The following is a 17,328-nucleotide window of genomic DNA, read 5'->3' as shown; positions in this document are numbered from 1 at the left end:
GATGAGGAAAAGTAAGTGTGCGCCGCTGGCTCCATTGCCGCCGAGCTGCACCCTGGCCTATATTCCTAGCAACTCTGTCTCGGCCGTCAACGGCCAGACACACTCTTGCCCCCTTGCTCACGCCGCTGCGAACCGCCCTGGCCTGCGCCCTCCATGTCAACATAAAGATGCAATATGAATAAAATACAGGAAAAAGAATAGTAGATGGCCAATATGACGAGCATTGCCGCCACCATCCGAATGCAATGGCCCCGTGGAAGCGGTCATCACAGCGAGAAAGACAAGGAAATAGAAAAGATATCAAAGAGCAACATTATGCACGCTCAATAACTGCAAACATATACAACCGGACCTTTGGGGCAAAAGAGTCCAAAAGAAACGTCGAGCAATGCCACCCAATGACTGGTTCATCGGCAGCATGTCGCCCTCATAGCTCCGTGTTGTAATCATTTCAAGAGTCATTGCTTTCGTCAACCATGACACCGCCATTACCCATGAGTTTATTAGTATGAGAGAGGATAGACAAAGGAAAGCTCAACGCCCCGACGGCTGCGGGAATAGAAAACGGGGAAGATGTAAAGATGTAGCGTGGACAAGGCCCAGTGCCAGGCAGGAGGCAAGGCGCCGGCATCGGGACCGCGTCGACCTTGAAAAGTACTTCTCACAGAGGAGCACAACCCCCAAGCCAGACGACGGATCGACACTGATCCCCAGTTGCACCGGCTTACTGGTTTCCAGCAGGAGCAGCGCTGGGAGCGCCATTGCCATTGGCGTTAGCTCCGCCACGGCCCCGACCACCACGGCCGCGACCACGACCGTGGCCTCGGAACTCGCCGCGTCCGCGTCCCCTGAAGCCGTCACCCCGTCCGCGGCCATGTCCGCCACGACCACGTCCGCGAACACTAGGCTGTCTCTGGTGGTGGTGTACCTGTTCGAAGCCGTCCTTCGGCACAGTAACATTCTCCGTGCTCTGCTCAGCAGCAGCCGGCGTGCTCTTCACCTCCGCTTGCGTCGCTGCAGGTGTCGCCTCCAAGCCAGTTTCGGTCTCAGCGGGGTCCCGGGGGACTTCAACCCAACCTTCAGTGTTGGCCGAGGAGACACCAGAAGCATTAGCATCCCAGTTGGCCTCCGCGACGGCGTTACCGCCCTCGCCGACAAGGGTCTGAGCAGGCGGTTGGACCTGGTCAGCCTCAAGCTCATTGGCGGTGGCGGACTCGTTGGCGGCAGTAGCAGTCGCGTCGGTGTTGTAAGAAGAATCCTGAAGCTCGGTGTAACCGGCGTTGGCAACAGTAGGGTCCGACTGAGGAGCGGCCTCGGTGGTGGTAGTCGTCTCGTCAGTGGGTCCAGCAAGCTCAGCAGCGGCCTGCTTTACTCTTCCATCTAAGCGAAGATTATTGTTAGCATCAAGCAAAACAGATTACATGGAATGATGGCAGTGCTCACAGGTAACATCCAGGACAGTGCTGTCCACGCCAACCACCTTCTCATCCACACCATCGATGATCTTGAGCATGGAAGAGACAGCATCCTGAGTACCACCGTAGATCTGGTAGAGAACGCCCTCAAAAGCACGGCTCTCATTCGAGGTCTCATCTCCAGAGTTTCTGACCCGAGCAGCCGCACAGAGGAACTTGCTCAAGTTAAGCAACTTCTGCCTGAGCTCTGTCTCCCTGGCGCCGCTAGCGGCATCAATGGCCTGCTTCTGAACAGCCTCGAGCTGCTCCTTGTGAACCTTCTCCAGCTCAGCCTTCTGGCTGACCAACTGTTCCTCATAGTAAGCAGCGAAGCTCTTGAACTGGGCGATCTGTTCCTCGATCTGAGCAACAGCGGCCTGAAGAGAAGGCTTCTTCAGGGCCTGAGCCTTCTGATCAACGTTGATTTTCTTCTCCGCGACAAGATCGTCCAATGACTTTCCAGGGTTTTCGGCGATGATGGCGTCAACCTTAGCGGTCGCATTCTGAATGGGGCAAATGTGAGCGGTGTGTAGGAACCTAAAAACGAGTTGAGTGAACGAACCAGCTTCTTCATAGCATTGCGCAGACTCCTATAGTGCTGTGGTCAGTATCCTACTCAACATCGTCTCTTTTGCCCGGCCAAGTGGTGGGAAGCGCCGAGGCTAAACTCTCGAATGACTCACTTTTGCAGTTCTTTCAAGTGTTGATGCTCTTGGCTATCGGAACCGTTCACCTCTGCCTTGGAAGCGATCGAAGGACTGGAAGCATGGTTCGGCTTGTGCTTCTCTGACGAGGTCTCGGACTGTGGGGGAGGGTTGGTGGTGACAGCTGCGGCGGCCATTGTTGCTGTGTTGTGAGGTGTTGGACGCTGGGAGGGAGCCTAGTTGCTCGGTAGAGAAGGGGAGAGTAGGGCAAAGAAAAAGAATAATGTAAGAATTGAGAGGGAAGGAGAAGAGGGACGAGGGTATTTGCGCAGATTTGGGGGAAGTGACTGAGGAAGAGAGAAAGAGAGAAGAGGAAAGGAAGCAAAGGCGGCAGAAGTGAGAGAGCGAGACGAAGATGCGGGTGGAAGGCTTCCGAACCGCAGCGCCGCCTTTGCTTTGTCGCGTGCTGTTCGCCGCCAGCCCAACAACTTTTGCCCCCAAAACGACGCTCGGACGGTCGCGCAGCTTATTGTGAACTCAATGGTCTACAAAAGGAACTGTGGTTGGAGGAGCGTCTCGGACGCATTACAGGTTCGATTTTGACAGGGGGAATCCCTGCTGCTTTAGATCACCATGATCGTTGGGTATCATCACAAACAACTCCTGATTAACGCCGCGCACCGCTCCCATCATCGTCTGACCCAGTTCCATCAGTCATTGTCCCGTACAATAAGCATGGCCAGCGAAAAGCAAAAGAGAAGAAACTCAGAGCAAAAATCAAGACCCCTACGACAGTCCCCTTCCCAAGTCCAACGCCATATGGTTATAGTATAGCCCCCTCACTACAAGGCCATCGCGACATCGTATACACTCTCCAGGAGCCCGGGAATGAACGCCAAACCGCACACAGTGCACAAGCTTATCCTTTAAACTTTCGAAGGGTTCTCTAAACCGTCGGGAGATTCATAGTCAGCCTAGATCATAACAGGCTATCCTTTGGGAATCCAACAAAGCAAACATACCTCAGTCACCTTCCGAACACTGTTGGGGGAAATGTTCTTCTCGCCCGCTTTTCGCGATTGGATTGAGGATTCCCGCATCAGTCTGCAAATACAAGCAGGCGTCAGCAATCAGCTTCATGTTCTCCGCCCAAACAATCCCCCCGCAAGTACAGAATGCCAGTGTGATCGCAACCCGTAAACAATGACGTCAACTCACTCTTGCATGAACAGCATGTAATCCAGGAAGATCTAGACAGTAAAGACGAGCACGTCAGTTTTCAAGCAGGCAGTGATAACGTCAAGGGATCAGGGTCGCGGCTTACCAGGATATCGGCATTCTTGCTCAAGTTGCGGTTGGAGTGTGCCTTGACGACGCGTTTGACGGTCGCACGGGGGTATAGCTTTTGCGTAGCTGCCATGATAGCTCCTGGCGCAATTGAAGAGCCGGCAGCACCGAGGGTTGACCGTTGAGGCGGTGGTGCTGAGGGTAGGTGAAGTGGATCACAAGGGATAGATAATGGGAACAATAACCATGACTACTACTAAGTAATTAGACTAGAAGTTGATCTCGACTCAAGCTCCTAAGCTTAGCTGCTTTTTCCTTACCGCTTGCCCTCTCCGTGTAATTTACCCCGGTCGCGAACTAAGCCGTACCGTACGCCGATTCCAAACCAACCACTTCTTTATCTAAATTACGAGCCGGGCATCATTTGCCGCACGAGAGGGATATAATGGGACAAAGAAGGCGTATTATGATTAACATTGTTATTCACATAAGAATCTATATGATGTCAAGTATAGACACATTCAATATCTACTTTAGCCGACGTAGCAGCTTCCATGCATAGATGGCGGCTGTAGAGCCCAGTGCGATCCTCCAGGCCACGATGATGTAGATGGCAATCCGCACTCGTTCATAGTAGCCCCGGAGCATGATACCCACTGCATATGCACTGCCGGTAGGGTCTGTATCAGATGACCCAAAATATCTGCCTACTCCCAACCCTCCAATGCCGACTTGGTTGTGTTCTGCATCCCCATTGGTGGTTGTAGTCTTCGTGACTGGCAGGGCAGCGGTCTGGCTATCCACGGCCGTGTTGCTGGGCCTGGCTCCCGACCGGACCTGACTTCGGTTGTGCTTGCGCAGACGATATGTCAGAACGTTTATGAGGAATCGCAAATCTAGTGCTGTGAAATTCGGATATTTCCATAACTGTACAGCTGTATGAGGTGGAAGCATATCTAGAAAATCAGCCAGGATACCCAGGGTCAAGCCCCAAAGAAGGAGTGGCTGGTCTTGTTTGTTGGAGTGCGTCTGGCTGCCCAGACACCAGGATTTCCATCGTTGAATCAGAGATGAGGGTGGCTGATCGCCTTCTGGAATATAACCTGGGGTCGAGTTACACTGTAGGCTTTCGGTTGGGGCCAGCCGGATGGCAGAAAATTGCATGTAACCCATCATGGAGCGATATGCAAGGCGCGCAAGAAGCCCACCCATATTTGCCAATCGCTGAGTCATGTCCACGTGTTCCACCGTTCTGAGGGATGAGGAGAGCAAGGCTCTGAGGGGTACCCAATGGGTCGAAGCGACTTCCGTAGGCTGCAATCGGAGGGTGGGAGAGTCACTGGACGTTAACAAGAAAACGTAAGGACATAGGACCATCAGCCTGGGGAGGATATATAAATATAGTCAGTGCTATGCTCTGCTTTAAGGGACCAAAGAAGACTTGGAAAGACACGCACGGCACTGTTCCCCAACTTGAAGTCACTACCCTCTCTGGTAAATTCGCCACATGGATACAGTCACTCTTTGTCAAGTCCAGTCCGATCTCTTCCACAGCTTCTCGAATCGCGGCCGCTTTATCGTCGACATCTTCTGGGTCCCGCTTTCCTCCTGGTAGAGCGACATGACCAGTCCAGCGATCGCCTACGCGCGACGCTCGCTTGATAAAGAGAGCTTCTGGTTCTCCATTCTGGACCCAATCCTGCGAGAAGAACGTCTGCAGTCGTTGCGGGACAGAGGCAGCAACATCCGGGGGCGAGAGAGACGAGGAGTCAGGCCAGTGGTTATATGTGGGACGGACACGGAGGATCAAGGCGACAGAGGCTCGTTTCTTACACGAAGGCGGGTTGGGGACATGGGGGTATGGACGTTGGTGTAAGTCTGACAGGACGTCATGGAGAGACGGGGGCAACGAAGCGGACATTGGTATCGAAGGTGGATCCACTATCCAGGAGCATTAAAGCCAGACGCCTAGAGAATTTGATATTTAACACGGGATTGTCAATTGTTGAACCTATGGGCTGCAGCGACAGCGGAATGTGAATAACATCAACTATCTATCAGCAGGCAAAAGACGGGCCGGAGATTGGCGATGGAGCCGAGGTCTGTATGGTAATGATATAACGCATACCACAATACAGCATAATACTAGCTTCCAACTGGCCGGGGTTAGGTCCATGAAAATTAGCCAATCAAAATGTCAGGTTTAGATAGACCAGTACGCTAGACCAAATAGAGCAGGGATGACGGGAGCACGTGCGAGGATGCGGCGATGGCAGTCCTTCTGGCTTGAAGCTGCTAAAGTAGTCTCTATCTAGTAGTATCTGCTAGTCATGATGCTGCTGCTGCTTGAAACGCTCGCCACTTTTTTCTTTTCCTTTTCCCTTTCTCCTCTTTCTTCATGAAAATTTTATTTTTCTCTCCCGATAGCAAGAAAAAGGTGCATATAGCTAGCTGCTTATCTCCCCTTGCATCGATCGCCCTCCGTTGTTCCCGGAATTGTCTCCGCTAGGACGGCATTCCTTACTTATCTTAGTCTCTCGTCCATCTCTCCCTCTCTGGACTGTCGCGTGCGTACTTACCCATCACAGCCATGCGTTTCGGCAAGACTCTTCGCAACTCCGTCTATGCCCCCTGGGCGGGCAAGTACATCGACTACAATAAACTGAAGGTCTTGCTTCGAGAGCATGATGTCACTGGTGATGGCAGTGACTCCGAGAGCAACCCATGGACCGAGCAGGACGAGGAAGCCTTCGTCCAAGAGCTCATCAATGTCCAGCTTGATAAGGTCAATGCTTTTCAGATGGAAACCCTTCAGCAGTTGCGAGAGCGTACCACTACCTGCGAGACCCGCTTGCGCCCGTTGACGGCCTCGCTCGAGGAGGATGCCCCTACCGTGGTGGATGAAGAGGAGAAGAAACGGGTGGCCTCTGATGTCCTGCAGGAATTGGACAATATCACCAAGGAGGTAACAGAGCTCGAGAAGTACAGTCGTATCAACTTCACCGGCTTCCTCAAAGCTGCAAAGAAGCATGATCGCAAGCGTGGTACCCGCTACCGTGTCAAGCCTCTGCTCCAAGTGCGTCTCTCGCAACTGCCCTTCAATTCGGAGGATTATTCCCCTCTGGTCCGTCGGCTGTCCGTGATGTACTCCTTCGCTCGCGAGATCCTCAGCCAAGGTGTGATCGAAGCCAAGGACCCTGCCGAGCCTCGTGTCGGCCAGGATGTCTACTCCTCATTCAAGTTCTGGGTTCATGCAGACAACATTCTGGAGGTGAAGACCTACATCCTCCGACAACTGCCCGTCCTCATCTACAACCCGGGTACTTCTAGGGATCTCAACACCGTGCCCGATGACCCCACGATTACCTCCCTCTACTTCGACAACCCGCAATTCGACCTCTACACCCAGAAGGTGGCTCGTGCCCCTGAAGCGGGCTCGCTGCGGCTGCGCTGGACTGGCAACCTGCGGGATAAGCCCGCCATCTTCCTGGAGAAGAAGGTGGTCACAGATGATGATCGCAGCCGAGAGGTCAAGGTACAGCTCAAGCAGAAGCACGTCAAGGAGTTCCTGGACGGAGAGTACCGCTTCGACAAGAAGGTGCACCGCATGGAGAACATGGGCAATGGCGACTCAGAGCAAGCGGAGGCCTTCAAGAAGGATGTCGATGAGCTGCAATCCTTCATCAAGGAGCATAATCTGCAGCCTATGCTCCGCGCCAACTACACCCGCACTGCCTTCCAGATTCCTGGAGATGATCGGATCCGTATTTCCCTGGATACCAACTTAGCTCTTATCCGAGAAGACTCGCTGGACGAGCTGCGCCCGTGCCGTGAGGCACATGAATGGCATCGGAGCGACATTGATGATGCTGGCATGGAATATCCCTTCCAGTCCATCAGAACCGGCGAAATCGCTCGCTTCCCTCATGCTCTGCTGGAGATCAAGATTAGAGGGGATGTGACACGTAGCGCCGAATGGGTCAAGGACCTGATGGTGTCCCATCTCGTGAAGGAAGCCCCGCGGTTCTCCAAGTTCGTCCATGGCGTTGCCCAGTTGTTCGAAGACTATGTCAATAGCTTCCCCTTCTGGCTCGGTGAGTTGGAAAGCGACATCAGGCGGGATCCTGAGACGGCCTTCCACGAAGAACAGGAGCGACTGGCGAAGCGTGCTGAAGACGATATGGCTGTTGGAAGCTTCTTGGGAGGCAAGACACCGTCAACCCGACACATTGTCGGGTCCCCCGTTCAGATGTTTACTGAAACAGAGTCATCACGTCGCCGTCAATCCTCCCAGATTGTACAGCCGATCCCTCGTCCGTCTGCCCCGACAATGTCACAACAGACCCCTGAGCGTCAGGAGCCCGCCCAGCAGTCCGCTGCAGAGGCAGAACAGCCGGTCACCTTGAAGCGCCTGGCCTCTCTCTTCCCCTCCTTTGCTATCTCCCGTCAGAACCGCGCACCTGCAGACAACGTAGTCCTACCCCCTGGTGTCCGGGAGCCCGGCACATGGATCAAGGACTCGGGCCCGGTCCGTGTCGAGACCAAAGTCTGGCTCGCCAACCAGCGTACTTTCATCAAGTGGCTCCACGTTAGCATCCTCCTTTCTTCGCTATCTCTGGGTTTGTACAACGCAGCGGGCAAGCACAACGACATTGCTCGCGCTCTATCCATTGTCTACACCTGCTTCGCCATCTTCGCCGCCGCCTGGGGATGGTACATGCACGAGAAGCGTGCCCGTCTGATCCGCCAACGGAGCGGAAAGGACCTGGACAACATGTTTGGTCCGATTGTGGTTTGCGTAGGGCTGGCCGTTGCCTTGGTCTTGAACTTTGCCTTTAAGGTAGGCTCTCTTATTCCTGGACCCTTTTTCTCTCTCTCCTGAACAGTCTAAACTAACCCTTGACATCAGTACAACTCTACCATGGAGAAGCTCCGAAACCGTGAACCACCGGTTATGGAGCCCCTTCCTGGGCTGAACTCGACTGCGTTCCTCAACAAGGCCAACATGTGGCAACTTGTGAACCAAGGTGGTCAATCGCTATGAGACGATTCTCTTTCTTTCCAATTCTGAAGGCGATACGTGGCGCCAGAATGTAGCCAGCCGCAATTTCTGTAAAGTGCATAGAATGTATGAGACTGCTGGCGCACAACCCCTTTACTTGAGGTAAATACGGGTGGTGGTGTATCGTCAATGTACGTATCGTTAGCATGTTATTCTTTTTTCTTAGTGAGGTTTTGTCACATCGACATGAGCGAGTATCGGTAGAATGAAAAGTGGACATTTTGTTTATCAACTAGTCTCTGGGCTGTACATCATTTTCCCTGTATCGTAGTCATCATAGCCTCAATTCCATCATTGATCAATGAGTTACCTAAGTCCATAAAGGTCGTATAGTATATGCTAGTTAAACATGGAAGATATATACATAGTAGTATATGCACGAACCAAACGCTTTGAGAATCACATCATAGTATATCATATATAAGGCATAATTGTCATGAACATCATCACGTATATCTCGTCCCAAGCCCAGCTTGAGACTGAGGGAGCAACGGCGCCCGCTCAGGATCCACATCCAAAGTATCACCAGCAGCGGTGTACGAAGACTCAGCTTCAGCTTCAGCTTCAGCTACTCCTACCCCTGCTACTGCGGGGCGGCCGAGGAATTTGACATGGGGGTTTGTATTGTATAGAATGCTGGGGACGTAGCCTTCGAAGGTGGTTCTACTGGTTATTTAGTAACAAGAACAATAGCTATAGGGAATGGTTATGGGTGCCTACCGATCAAAAAACCCACAGAACAGCCAGAGATAAATCGTCCCTAGGAATGCAATGATCCACTCGAGAATACCAGCTGTTCGATAGTCGTTTACGTCTTCAGGAATGGTGAGGGAGATGAAAGCCACGCCGAGGAAGAGTTGTATTAGGATGAGGATGGTGGAGAGGGATGCACTAGTTGGCAGTTCCAGCATGTTTAGAACGATGTGTGATATATGGGTGAAAGGGGATAATGCACATACAACACTCTAACTCGGGTGCTTCTCTTTCTCCCCCATTCGTTACCCCATACCCCCCAATGGTATAGATACGACACAAAACTCAAGACCTCGGTTGAGTAGACAATCGCAGTGCCAGCCGACTGTATAGCCAAGCATCCGAAGCAGATGCGGAGGAAGATATGATGGGCGACTTTGTATCGGAATGTATCCATGACTCCGAGGAGAATGAGCGCTGTACTGGCTGTTCCGGCTGCCAGGATTGATAGTAGGGAGATGACTTTGAGGGTGCGGGTGGTTTCTTGGTCTTCGTCGTCTTCGTCTTCACCATCTCCACCTCCGGTTATGTGATTATGAGCATTTTGTTGATTATTTTCGCTAGATTCGCCGTAGGCATTATTATTTTGTCCCTGCTCGCTGGCGGTGTCTTCGGAGATAACTGGGCATTTAACCAAGGCGAAACCGGGCTCGTAGCGCATGACGTGCACAGCAGCTACCGTGAAGAGGAACCCCACGGCTGTCATGGAAGCACCTATGAGGAAGAGGGGTTTCAATTCGAAGGAGGCAATGTCGGAGATGAAGCTGTTTCTTGCATTAACAACCGTTTTGAATTGTCATTGAGATAGATAAGAAAACACCCACGCGACATCTGGATTACTTTGACCCGGGTAGACGGGCATTCCACGAGCCAGCCATGTCAGAAGCAGGGACGCCAGAGTCAGGAACCAGACTGTACCAGCCATGGAAGGGAAGATATACAGCCGAGAGGGAGGGATATTGAGGATGATGGCATGGAGAAAGGCCCAGATGGAGTCATGGCAGCGGAGGAGGAACGAAATGATCATGGGGAGGAGGCAGCAAATGCGAGACTGGCTCTGGTTCCTGGATTCTGGAGGAGTGCGTGAGGCGAAAGGAAGAGTACTAGTTAATAGATACCCTTTGGTTAAGTGAGAGGATATGTCGTAAAACAGGGAAATCGGAGAAAAGAGTCAGCTGATAAGAGCAGTTGGATTGGGCTATGCAAGCTATCTGCGCGAAAGTGGGACTGTAACAGATACTGAGAATGTGATACATGATATATTGTTAATTAACTCTAGGTTAACTTCTCCATTGAAGGAATCTCCACCCATTGGACCCCTACAAAAAGATATACTTTGGTCTGTCATCCATCTTTGGTGGATTCCGCCAAACCAGTGAGATGATGTCATGCGGGGATGGAAAAAGAGGAGGATCAGCCGCAGCATCAGAACTGACTCTACTGCTCCACGCGATCTTCTCAACTGGTCAGATGAAGATCAGCTCCAATTCGTTTTGCTAATAGATGGACCGGAACTCGGCTCTACAAGAAGATCACCAATGACTGTTTCCATCGCAATCCATGTGGTTGAATCTCCCCACAATTTGCTAATCTGCTGACAAATCCAGTGCGAATATCCCATCCAACAGACCATAGTATACAACTGCATCTAGAACTCTCCTTTCCTACATTCAACCTCATCATACATACACCCTGTAACGACTAAAAACACAGAGTGGACTAATATACATAATGACCAACTTCAACATCCAAATCATCTCCGACACCGTCTGCCCGGTACTTCCCCCCAACCCATCACTCCCGGCCCATCCCACAGACAGAAACATCAAGTACTAACATATTTCGAAAATAAACAGTGGTGCTACGTCGGTTTCCGCCGTCTCATACGAGCCATAACCACGCACAAAACCACCCACCCGGCCGACACATTCACCCTAACCTGGCACGCCTTCTACCTGAACCCGAACTCGCCCAGTTTCCCCGGTCTCGACAAGACCGAATACTACAAGTCGAAGTTTGGCGCGGACCGCGCGGTTGCCATCTTCGATCGACTCGGTGCCGTGGGCCAGAGCGAAGGGATCAAGTTCAGCTTTGGCGGGAGGACGGGGAATACGCGGGATTCGCATCGGTTGATGTGGTATGCTGGGCAGAAGGAGAAGAATACTACAGAGGGAGGAAAAGACAGTGTGATCGGGGGATTGCAGACGAGGGTGGCGGAGGAGTTATTCCGGGCGTATTTTGAAGAGGAAAAAAATGTGACGGAGCGGGAGGTGTTGGTGCAGGCCGGGGTTGGGGCTGGGTTGGAAAGAAGTGAGGTCGAGAGGTTGTTGGCTGGGGAGGAAGGTGGGAAGGAGGTCGATTTGGAGGCCGAGAAGGCGAGGCGTCAGTTGGTGACGGGGGTGCCGTATTATATGATTCAGGGGCAGTATGCTGTGGAGGGAGCGGATGAGCCAGAGACCTTTTTGGAGGTGTTTGAGCAGGTGAGGAAGAGTTCTTAATAGGTGGTTTACGATCTTATATAGGTAGGTAAATAGAAAGAGGATCTAATCTACGGGTATTGTCAATCCCATGCAAATTACATTGCTCTATGGAGGCAGCAAATATGTAACACACGCAGCGAGAAGTGTAACGTAGTGGAGTCTAGTCTCATAAGACAGCCATCCTTTGCCCATTAAGTCCTCCGATTTACAACCATAAGTCTTTGCAGTGGGGAAAAATTTGCAACCCCAGAGAGAAAAATCCCCAAACGCCCGAGTCGACAAATGCGAGCAAGAATATCCCCGGATAAAGCAGAAAGAGGATAAGTGCATCCTTCCGGCGCCGGAGCAAGCAAATGCGCGCTAAAAGTCAAGACCCAGTGAATACGCAACAGGGCAGCTCCCGGGATAATACACGTATGCGAAAGGGATTTGGGGGAAGCAACAGCCGGCAACCAGTCCAGCAAAATGCTCCATAACACCAAGGAAAAGGGAAAAGAAAAGTCAAGGCCGAAAGAAACGTCGTCAAGAGTCATTGCTCGTAGAAGGCATCTTTTGAGGAGAGCAGAGATGTTCAGTGATCATGCTAGACCGGCCATTCACCGTTGCACCGGTGCTAGGAGATAAGTAGTAATTTGAGGCGGTCTAGTACTGCGACGTCTGCTGCAACTTAAAGTCGGGAATGTAGTCGAACCAGTCCGTCTCGGTATTGTAACGATACGCCTTGAATTCAACACCGTACGGCTTAGGCTCCAGCATATAAAGCATCCCCAGAGGCACATCCAAAGAAGCAACCTCATCGCGCTTCAGGCCGCGGAAGTACGCCAGCAGGACGCGGGCGACCGACCGATGAGTGACCAGCAGAACATGGTCGGTCGTCCGCTCCACCTCAATGATCACGGCGCGAAGCCGGTTGATCACATCCAGATACCCTTCGCCGCCAGGGCCAGGGTAGCGGTAGTAGAGCTTGTCCTTCCGACGCGCCGCGTACTCCTCGGGGAACTTCTGGCGGATTTCATCATAAGTCATTCCCTCCATCTCGCCGGCATAGAGCTCATCAAGCATCTTCATCTGCTTAACATCATACTCATCCTCGTTAAAGTAGTCGACGGTTTGCACGGAACGTTGCATCATCGACGACCAGACACAGAAGTTGCGGGGCCGGTCGCGAGGAATGTACGATGGGTTGGGAGGCGTGCTATCGCCAGCACGAGGGGGCAAATGCTGCAGCATTTCCTTCTGCCGCTGAACCAACTCCCACTGCTGCCGCTGATGGTCGATGAAACGGTTGAGCGCCTTGGCATAGCGATGGCCATTCTCACTCAGTTCAGAGTCGCCACCAATGCGGCCCAGCTGGTTATCCTTACTTTCACCGTGTCGGGTAATCCAGATTTGACGTGGGGAGAGGTTAAAGTTGAGCAGATAATAGACGACTTGCGAGGAAAGGAAGCCATGGGTCTGGTGAGAGACGATTTTGCGCCCAACATCAATCATCTGGATGTACGCCATGTTGTGCCTCTCTTCGTACTCGCCAAGGGGAACATAGGACTTCTCATAGAGCGCCACACGTCGTTTGAAGTCTGCGAGCGCCTTAACAGGGTCCTGATCTTTGTAGTCGGGGCCGGACAGTTTCAGACGCATGTTAGCTTCCAGCAATTCCGCGTCCACGCAGCTGCTTTCAAGGAACAAGATGTTGAGCTCGGGACCAGCACGGTTGCGAATATGATCGACGATCGCTTTGCGGCGCTCCATGGTACTGTTGGTGGCGTCAAGAATGCCGACACTGCCGCCCTGATCGAGAATGTAATCCAGAAGTTCATCCAACGTGTCCAAGGCGACCTGCTCTCTCAGCTTCACGGCCAGCTGATTCTTAGGGTCAAAGAAATTGGCGGACTGGTCGATGGGTTCGGGAGATGCCTCGCGTATGTCCGTATTCATTGGTGGGACGAGAGTGCTATCGGAAGGGTCCTCTTCCTTTCCGTTGACCAAGATCTTGGTAGGAATAGCGGGAGGCGGGAGGCTGCCTTCGGGTTCAGCAGGAGGCGACATCACAGCACTCTCCGAGGCATTTGCAGCTGCTTCGGCCGCAAGGTCACTCTTCTTCGATGGCTGATTCATGGTGCCAACACTGACACTGAGCCGACGCACTGAATCGACGAGCTCGCTATGAATGGTACTGGCTCTATGACTGGGGCGTCTTCCATCGGTAGCTGGAGACTTTCCGGCGGCCACACGACGACGTTCTCCTACGTTGAAGATTTCCGTATCGTGCTGGAGCCAGTTGAGATAACGTGCCAGCTTCTTGGTGACATAGCTCTTTCCCCGAGCAGGGAGGCCGACCATGACAATAACCAGTTTCGATCCCACATCACGTTGAGCGATACGTCCGTCCGGGGAGACCTTCGATTTGGTAAGACCTGGGATATCAAGGGTAGTGGCGCGCACCCGACCCGGAGTGGATGGAGTAGTATTGGCAGTACTAGTGTGGATAGCTGGTTAGCTTGCAACGCCACAAACTCTGTTCCTGGTTGTGTCCCAGAAACAGCTACGACAAATAAGAAGACGACACCAGGGGGGACAGGCACATGGTCCAACCCCAGAACCAAGAGGATGAACTCGGAGAAAAGGAAGTATGGAAGGAATGAGCGGGGAAGATCGGGTCATCAGCCGGGACAATATAACCCGAGTTGACAGCCGTCGATCATTCCGGGGGAAATATATGATAAACTAAAAAATCTTTAAAAAAAGGGAAAAGGGGCTTTCACGATCTAGATTTCGAGTGCAGGACGCTTCGAAACAGATCTAGACAGCAGACGAAAAAGAAACGGACCAACAGGAGCAAGGAAATGGGGGGAGAACATACAAAGGTGGAGACGAGGGTGCGGTAGAAATCGGAGTGTCTGTTAGGGCAAACCCGACACCATCCTTGGAGGCCTGCGATCCCTTGTGGGAATCGGAATGCAGTTCGTTGCCTAGCGCTCGTCCAACCAAAGATTTCGGGGGAGGCATAAGATTAGCGTCTTTCCCAGGTCCCGAGTGAGATCCATTTGGTTTTCCTGAAGCACCGGCGCGTTGATGATCGGGAGCCGACGCGCACGTCATGATGGCGGATCGTGCAATATCGGTGTGTTGAGACATCCCCGCGAGTGGCGCAGGGATGCAGCCGGAATGCAAAGATGAATCGATGGGTGAACAACGGGGCGAGAGAGAGCCAATGAGATGATGACAGCAGTGAGAATCACCTCCGATCTAATGCTGGCAGCGACCTCAACCCGGGTCAACTACAGTCAGTCGGCTCGCAGAGGCGATGATCGCGGGGGTGCTTTCTTTGGAGAAAGGATGAGAAAAAAGATGTTGTGAGGGGAAAGTTGTTGTGTTGGTCGTCGCGCTGTGAGGCGGGCGGGAAATGAGTCAAATCCGCGTCTCCCAACAACGTCACTTCAAATTCACTGGTTCCGCTCACACACTCGTCACTTTGCTCGCTCTTTCCCGTGAATGCAGTCCACTTTCTCAAGATGGCCTACAGTCGCGGTCGTGAATTTTATACCACCACGCGGTAGCAACAGCACGACCGCGTTCGTCTGGGTTCAATAGACGCCGGCAGAATCCCGCAGAACGGGGCAAGTCACGGCACGCAACACTTTTTTCCAGGGCGGCGGTACCATGCAATGCAAAGCTCCTTTTCCGGGTCTTCCGAAGGCAAAATTGCAGGGCGAGTGAGCTAGTAAGGTGAAGCTATAGGTCAGGGTTGGTGCACGAGGTGGTAAAGGCTAATTCGGTTGGATGATTCTTATCATCTGGTGAGTGAGGACTTGGGAGGTCAAAGAGATTCCAACTGCGACCGGGCATATAAGAGGGTCACTGCGGTTGCTGATGAAGTCACTTCCCGCCCACTCGTTCATGACAAACGGTGGAGCTTTTCCGCGGATTGATCAACATCCATGGCCACCCATGATGTCAAATCATATCCACTATGCACTTGCTAGAGGTATCTCGCTCCTGCAATGTAGAATTGGTACTACCAAAAGTGCAGGATTAGAAGCAAACTACTGTGGTACTTCAGTACATCCGGTTCATATCTAACAGTTCTACTACGGCTGTAGAATGTTGAACCAGCCCGCTAGTCATTCTGCACTGTCGATCTTAGAGCTAAAAGCAAATAAAACAACCATTAATACGGATCCTTCGAATTCCACACTAATCTCGTAGATAGTATTGATGGCCACTGAAAAGATCCAGAATGCTTGGCCCAGGTAAGGGTGTCAGATGTCTTATTGCTAACAAGATAAGTAACCACTCCTTCCAAGTTTCACATACATTATTATCCTGCACTGTTCAAGATCCGATCACCTCCGCTGCAGCTTGCCCAGTCTTGTAGTTTCCCGCCTCGTATTATTTTCCAGGTTGCCCATTTTCCTCATCTTCGATCTCAGCTAAGAACCTCTAGGTTGACCCTCTAAGTTTGGTTGCGAGCGGTATCTGCCGACTCCGCTAGCGTGAGATTCCCCAAAATGTGGTTCGATACATTTCATAATCTGGCCATGTCTCATGGTCCAGCTCCAAGCTGGAAGTCTGCAAGACATGCAGTTCCATGTCCGAATCTAGCCAAACAAAGCGACAATCATCAGCATCTGCTAGGTGCCCAAACAAAGAGCCATTCTCAATCGTTGCTTGTTACACTTCAACGAGGTCGTTGTATAAAGAGTTCAGCTACAGTAGTGCTACCTTACAAGCCTCACAAGACCTCTTCGCTTCAGGTATGACATGCACCTAGGGCTTTTTATTGTGGATTTATAGATACAAGTAACAGGAATAAGGACACTCTTCCAAGTTGGCGGGAACATAATATACAGATTGGCTAAGCCTTCAGCCACTTATCGTGTGTAGATACCATATCTACTTGTGAGCTGTCGTATCTAGCTTATTTTCTATCAAGACCCCTCCCTATATGCCAGTGATTTATGACCAATCCCTCTCCATTTCCCAGTGTATCTCTTATCCTATGCGATAGAGCCCAGGGAACTTTAGAATCCCCGACTGCAAGAGGAAAACCAGCAGCAGTCCGCATTACTGAGTCTGGTACTCGATTGTATGCCTCATCCAAGACACTTGAAGTCGCCGAATTTGATGTCAAGCCTTTCTGAGAGAGACACGCTCCCCATAACCTGTCCCACGTTTTACTAGGATCGTTCGGAGCTTCTATCTCGTCATCTACTGCATGTCACCCCACTTACTCTTCATCGACAGTTGTATCTCTCGACACCGGATAACAATCGATCTCCTGTGGTTCCATGGGGGTTCTACCACGTGTTGCAGGGTATAAGGTCGCTAATAGCGTGACTTGTTATCTCTCTATGCGCAAGTTGGATGTAAATTGAGTAATATGATACCGACAGATTATTCGGTATCTTGTATCTGGCATCTTTGAGCATATTGCGTTTATAAATGACAGGCTGTGTGTATCTTACAACTACCTACCCAATTTGGCAATCAAATACCAGTATAAATGAAGACCACAACATTAATATCCTTCAGCTTCCGTAGTAGTATGTTTACTATGCCCACCCACAGCACTGAGTTGGTTGCATACCAGTGCCATTAGAGCTATTCTAGAAGCAGCCAAGATACATCCTCCCCGTCTTTGTGTCTCA

At 51.6% G+C, this 17,328-nt stretch overlaps 7 protein-coding genes across 7 annotated transcripts; 2 read left to right on the top strand and 5 right to left on the bottom strand.

The window, feature by feature from the left end:
* Positions 1–724: 724 nt before the first annotated feature.
* ASPBRDRAFT_195642 (uncharacterized protein) lies at positions 725–2,295 on the bottom strand (the record flags this gene model as incomplete). The annotated part of the gene is made up of 4 exons (XM_067620888.1): positions 725–1,380; positions 1,444–1,957; positions 2,017–2,044; positions 2,138–2,295. 4 exons carry the CDS (start codon positions 2,293–2,295, stop codon positions 725–727), a joined length of 1,356 nt encoding a protein of 451 aa, XP_067480253.1.
* Positions 2,296–2,657: 362 nt separating this feature from the next.
* Positions 2,658–3,645, bottom strand: ASPBRDRAFT_42783 (uncharacterized protein). Its single transcript, XM_067624871.1, has 4 exons — positions 3,423–3,645; positions 3,317–3,348; positions 3,121–3,202; positions 2,658–3,044 (listed from the first exon to the last, which is right to left on the bottom strand). The coding sequence occupies exons 1-4, from the start codon at positions 3,516–3,518 to the stop codon at positions 3,018–3,020; spliced, it is 237 nt and encodes a 78-aa protein (XP_067480252.1). The 5' UTR covers positions 3,519–3,645; the 3' UTR covers positions 2,658–3,017.
* A 268-nt stretch (positions 3,646–3,913) lies between these two features.
* Positions 3,914–5,306, bottom strand: ASPBRDRAFT_123822 (NUDIX hydrolase; the record flags this gene model as incomplete). The annotated part of the gene is made up of 2 exons (XM_067617637.1): positions 3,914–4,766; positions 4,843–5,306. 2 exons carry the CDS (start codon positions 5,304–5,306, stop codon positions 3,914–3,916), a joined length of 1,317 nt encoding a protein of 438 aa, XP_067480251.1.
* Positions 5,307–5,716: 410 nt separating this feature from the next.
* On the top strand, positions 5,717–8,727 carry ASPBRDRAFT_65269 (SPX domain protein). Its single transcript, XM_067628520.1, has 2 exons — positions 5,717–8,225; positions 8,295–8,727. Exons 1-2 carry the CDS (start codon positions 5,976–5,978, stop codon positions 8,427–8,429), a joined length of 2,385 nt encoding a protein of 794 aa, XP_067480250.1. The 5' UTR covers positions 5,717–5,975; the 3' UTR covers positions 8,430–8,727.
* Positions 8,728–8,797: 70 nt separating this feature from the next.
* Positions 8,798–10,241, bottom strand: ASPBRDRAFT_151691 (uncharacterized protein). Its single transcript, XM_067619331.1, has 4 exons — positions 10,025–10,241; positions 9,407–9,964; positions 9,168–9,338; positions 8,798–9,113 (listed from the first exon to the last, which is right to left on the bottom strand). The coding sequence occupies exons 1-4, from the start codon at positions 10,225–10,227 to the stop codon at positions 8,894–8,896; spliced, it is 1,152 nt and encodes a 383-aa protein (XP_067480249.1). The 5' UTR covers positions 10,228–10,241; the 3' UTR covers positions 8,798–8,893.
* A 690-nt stretch (positions 10,242–10,931) lies between these two features.
* On the top strand, positions 10,932–11,698 carry ASPBRDRAFT_176753 (DsbA family oxidoreductase; the record flags this gene model as incomplete). The annotated part of the gene is made up of 2 exons (XM_067619839.1): positions 10,932–10,976; positions 11,057–11,698. The coding sequence occupies 2 exons, from the start codon at positions 10,932–10,934 to the stop codon at positions 11,696–11,698; spliced, it is 687 nt and encodes a 228-aa protein (XP_067480248.1).
* A 624-nt stretch (positions 11,699–12,322) lies between these two features.
* Positions 12,323–14,815, bottom strand: ASPBRDRAFT_123150 (6-phosphofructo-2-kinase PFK26; the record flags this gene model as incomplete). The annotated part of the gene is made up of 3 exons (XM_067617574.1): positions 12,323–13,701; positions 13,855–14,156; positions 14,541–14,815. The coding sequence occupies 3 exons, from the start codon at positions 14,813–14,815 to the stop codon at positions 12,323–12,325; spliced, it is 1,956 nt and encodes a 651-aa protein (XP_067480247.1).
* Positions 14,816–17,328: the final 2,513 nt, after the last annotated feature.

This window comes from Aspergillus brasiliensis, assembly GCF_001889945.1.
Source record: "Aspergillus brasiliensis CBS 101740 unplaced genomic scaffold ASPBRscaffold_5, whole genome shotgun sequence".
NCBI classification, from domain to species: Eukaryota; Fungi; Ascomycota; class Eurotiomycetes; order Eurotiales; family Aspergillaceae; genus Aspergillus; species Aspergillus brasiliensis.
This window is presented reverse-complemented; position numbering and strand designations above follow the sequence as displayed.

What these genes read in the sequence shown, in the direction of transcription:
- ASPBRDRAFT_42783 (XM_067624871.1), bottom strand. Translation starts at nt 3,518, where the DNA reads ATGGCAGCTACGCAAAAGCTATACCCCCGTGCGACCGTCAAACGCGTC. An exon ending in GCAAGAATGCCGATATCCTG is followed by an intron (nt 3,349 to 3,422) that starts GTAAGCCGCGAC and finishes TTTACTGTCTAG; the next exon opens with ATCTTCCTGGATTACATGCT. An exon ending in GTGTTCGGAAGGTGACTGAG is followed by an intron (nt 3,045 to 3,120) that starts GTATGTTTGCTT and finishes CCGACGGTTTAG; the next exon opens with AGAACCCTTCGAAAGTTTAA.
- ASPBRDRAFT_65269 (XM_067628520.1), top strand. Translation starts at nt 5,976, where the DNA reads ATGCGTTTCGGCAAGACTCTTCGCAACTCCGTCTATGCCCCCTGGGCG. An exon ending in TCTTGAACTTTGCCTTTAAG is followed by an intron (nt 8,226 to 8,294) that starts GTAGGCTCTCTT and finishes CCTTGACATCAG; the next exon opens with TACAACTCTACCATGGAGAA.
- ASPBRDRAFT_151691 (XM_067619331.1), bottom strand. Translation starts at nt 10,227, where the DNA reads ATGATCATTTCGTTCCTCCTCCGCTGCCATGACTCCATCTGGGCCTTT. An exon ending in CAAAGTAATCCAGATGTCGC is followed by an intron (nt 9,965 to 10,024) that starts GTGGGTGTTTTC and finishes TGCAAGAAACAG; the next exon opens with CTTCATCTCCGACATTGCCT. An exon ending in TTCTGTGGGTTTTTTGATCG is followed by an intron (nt 9,114 to 9,167) that starts GTAGGCACCCAT and finishes CTAAATAACCAG; the next exon opens with TAGAACCACCTTCGAAGGCT.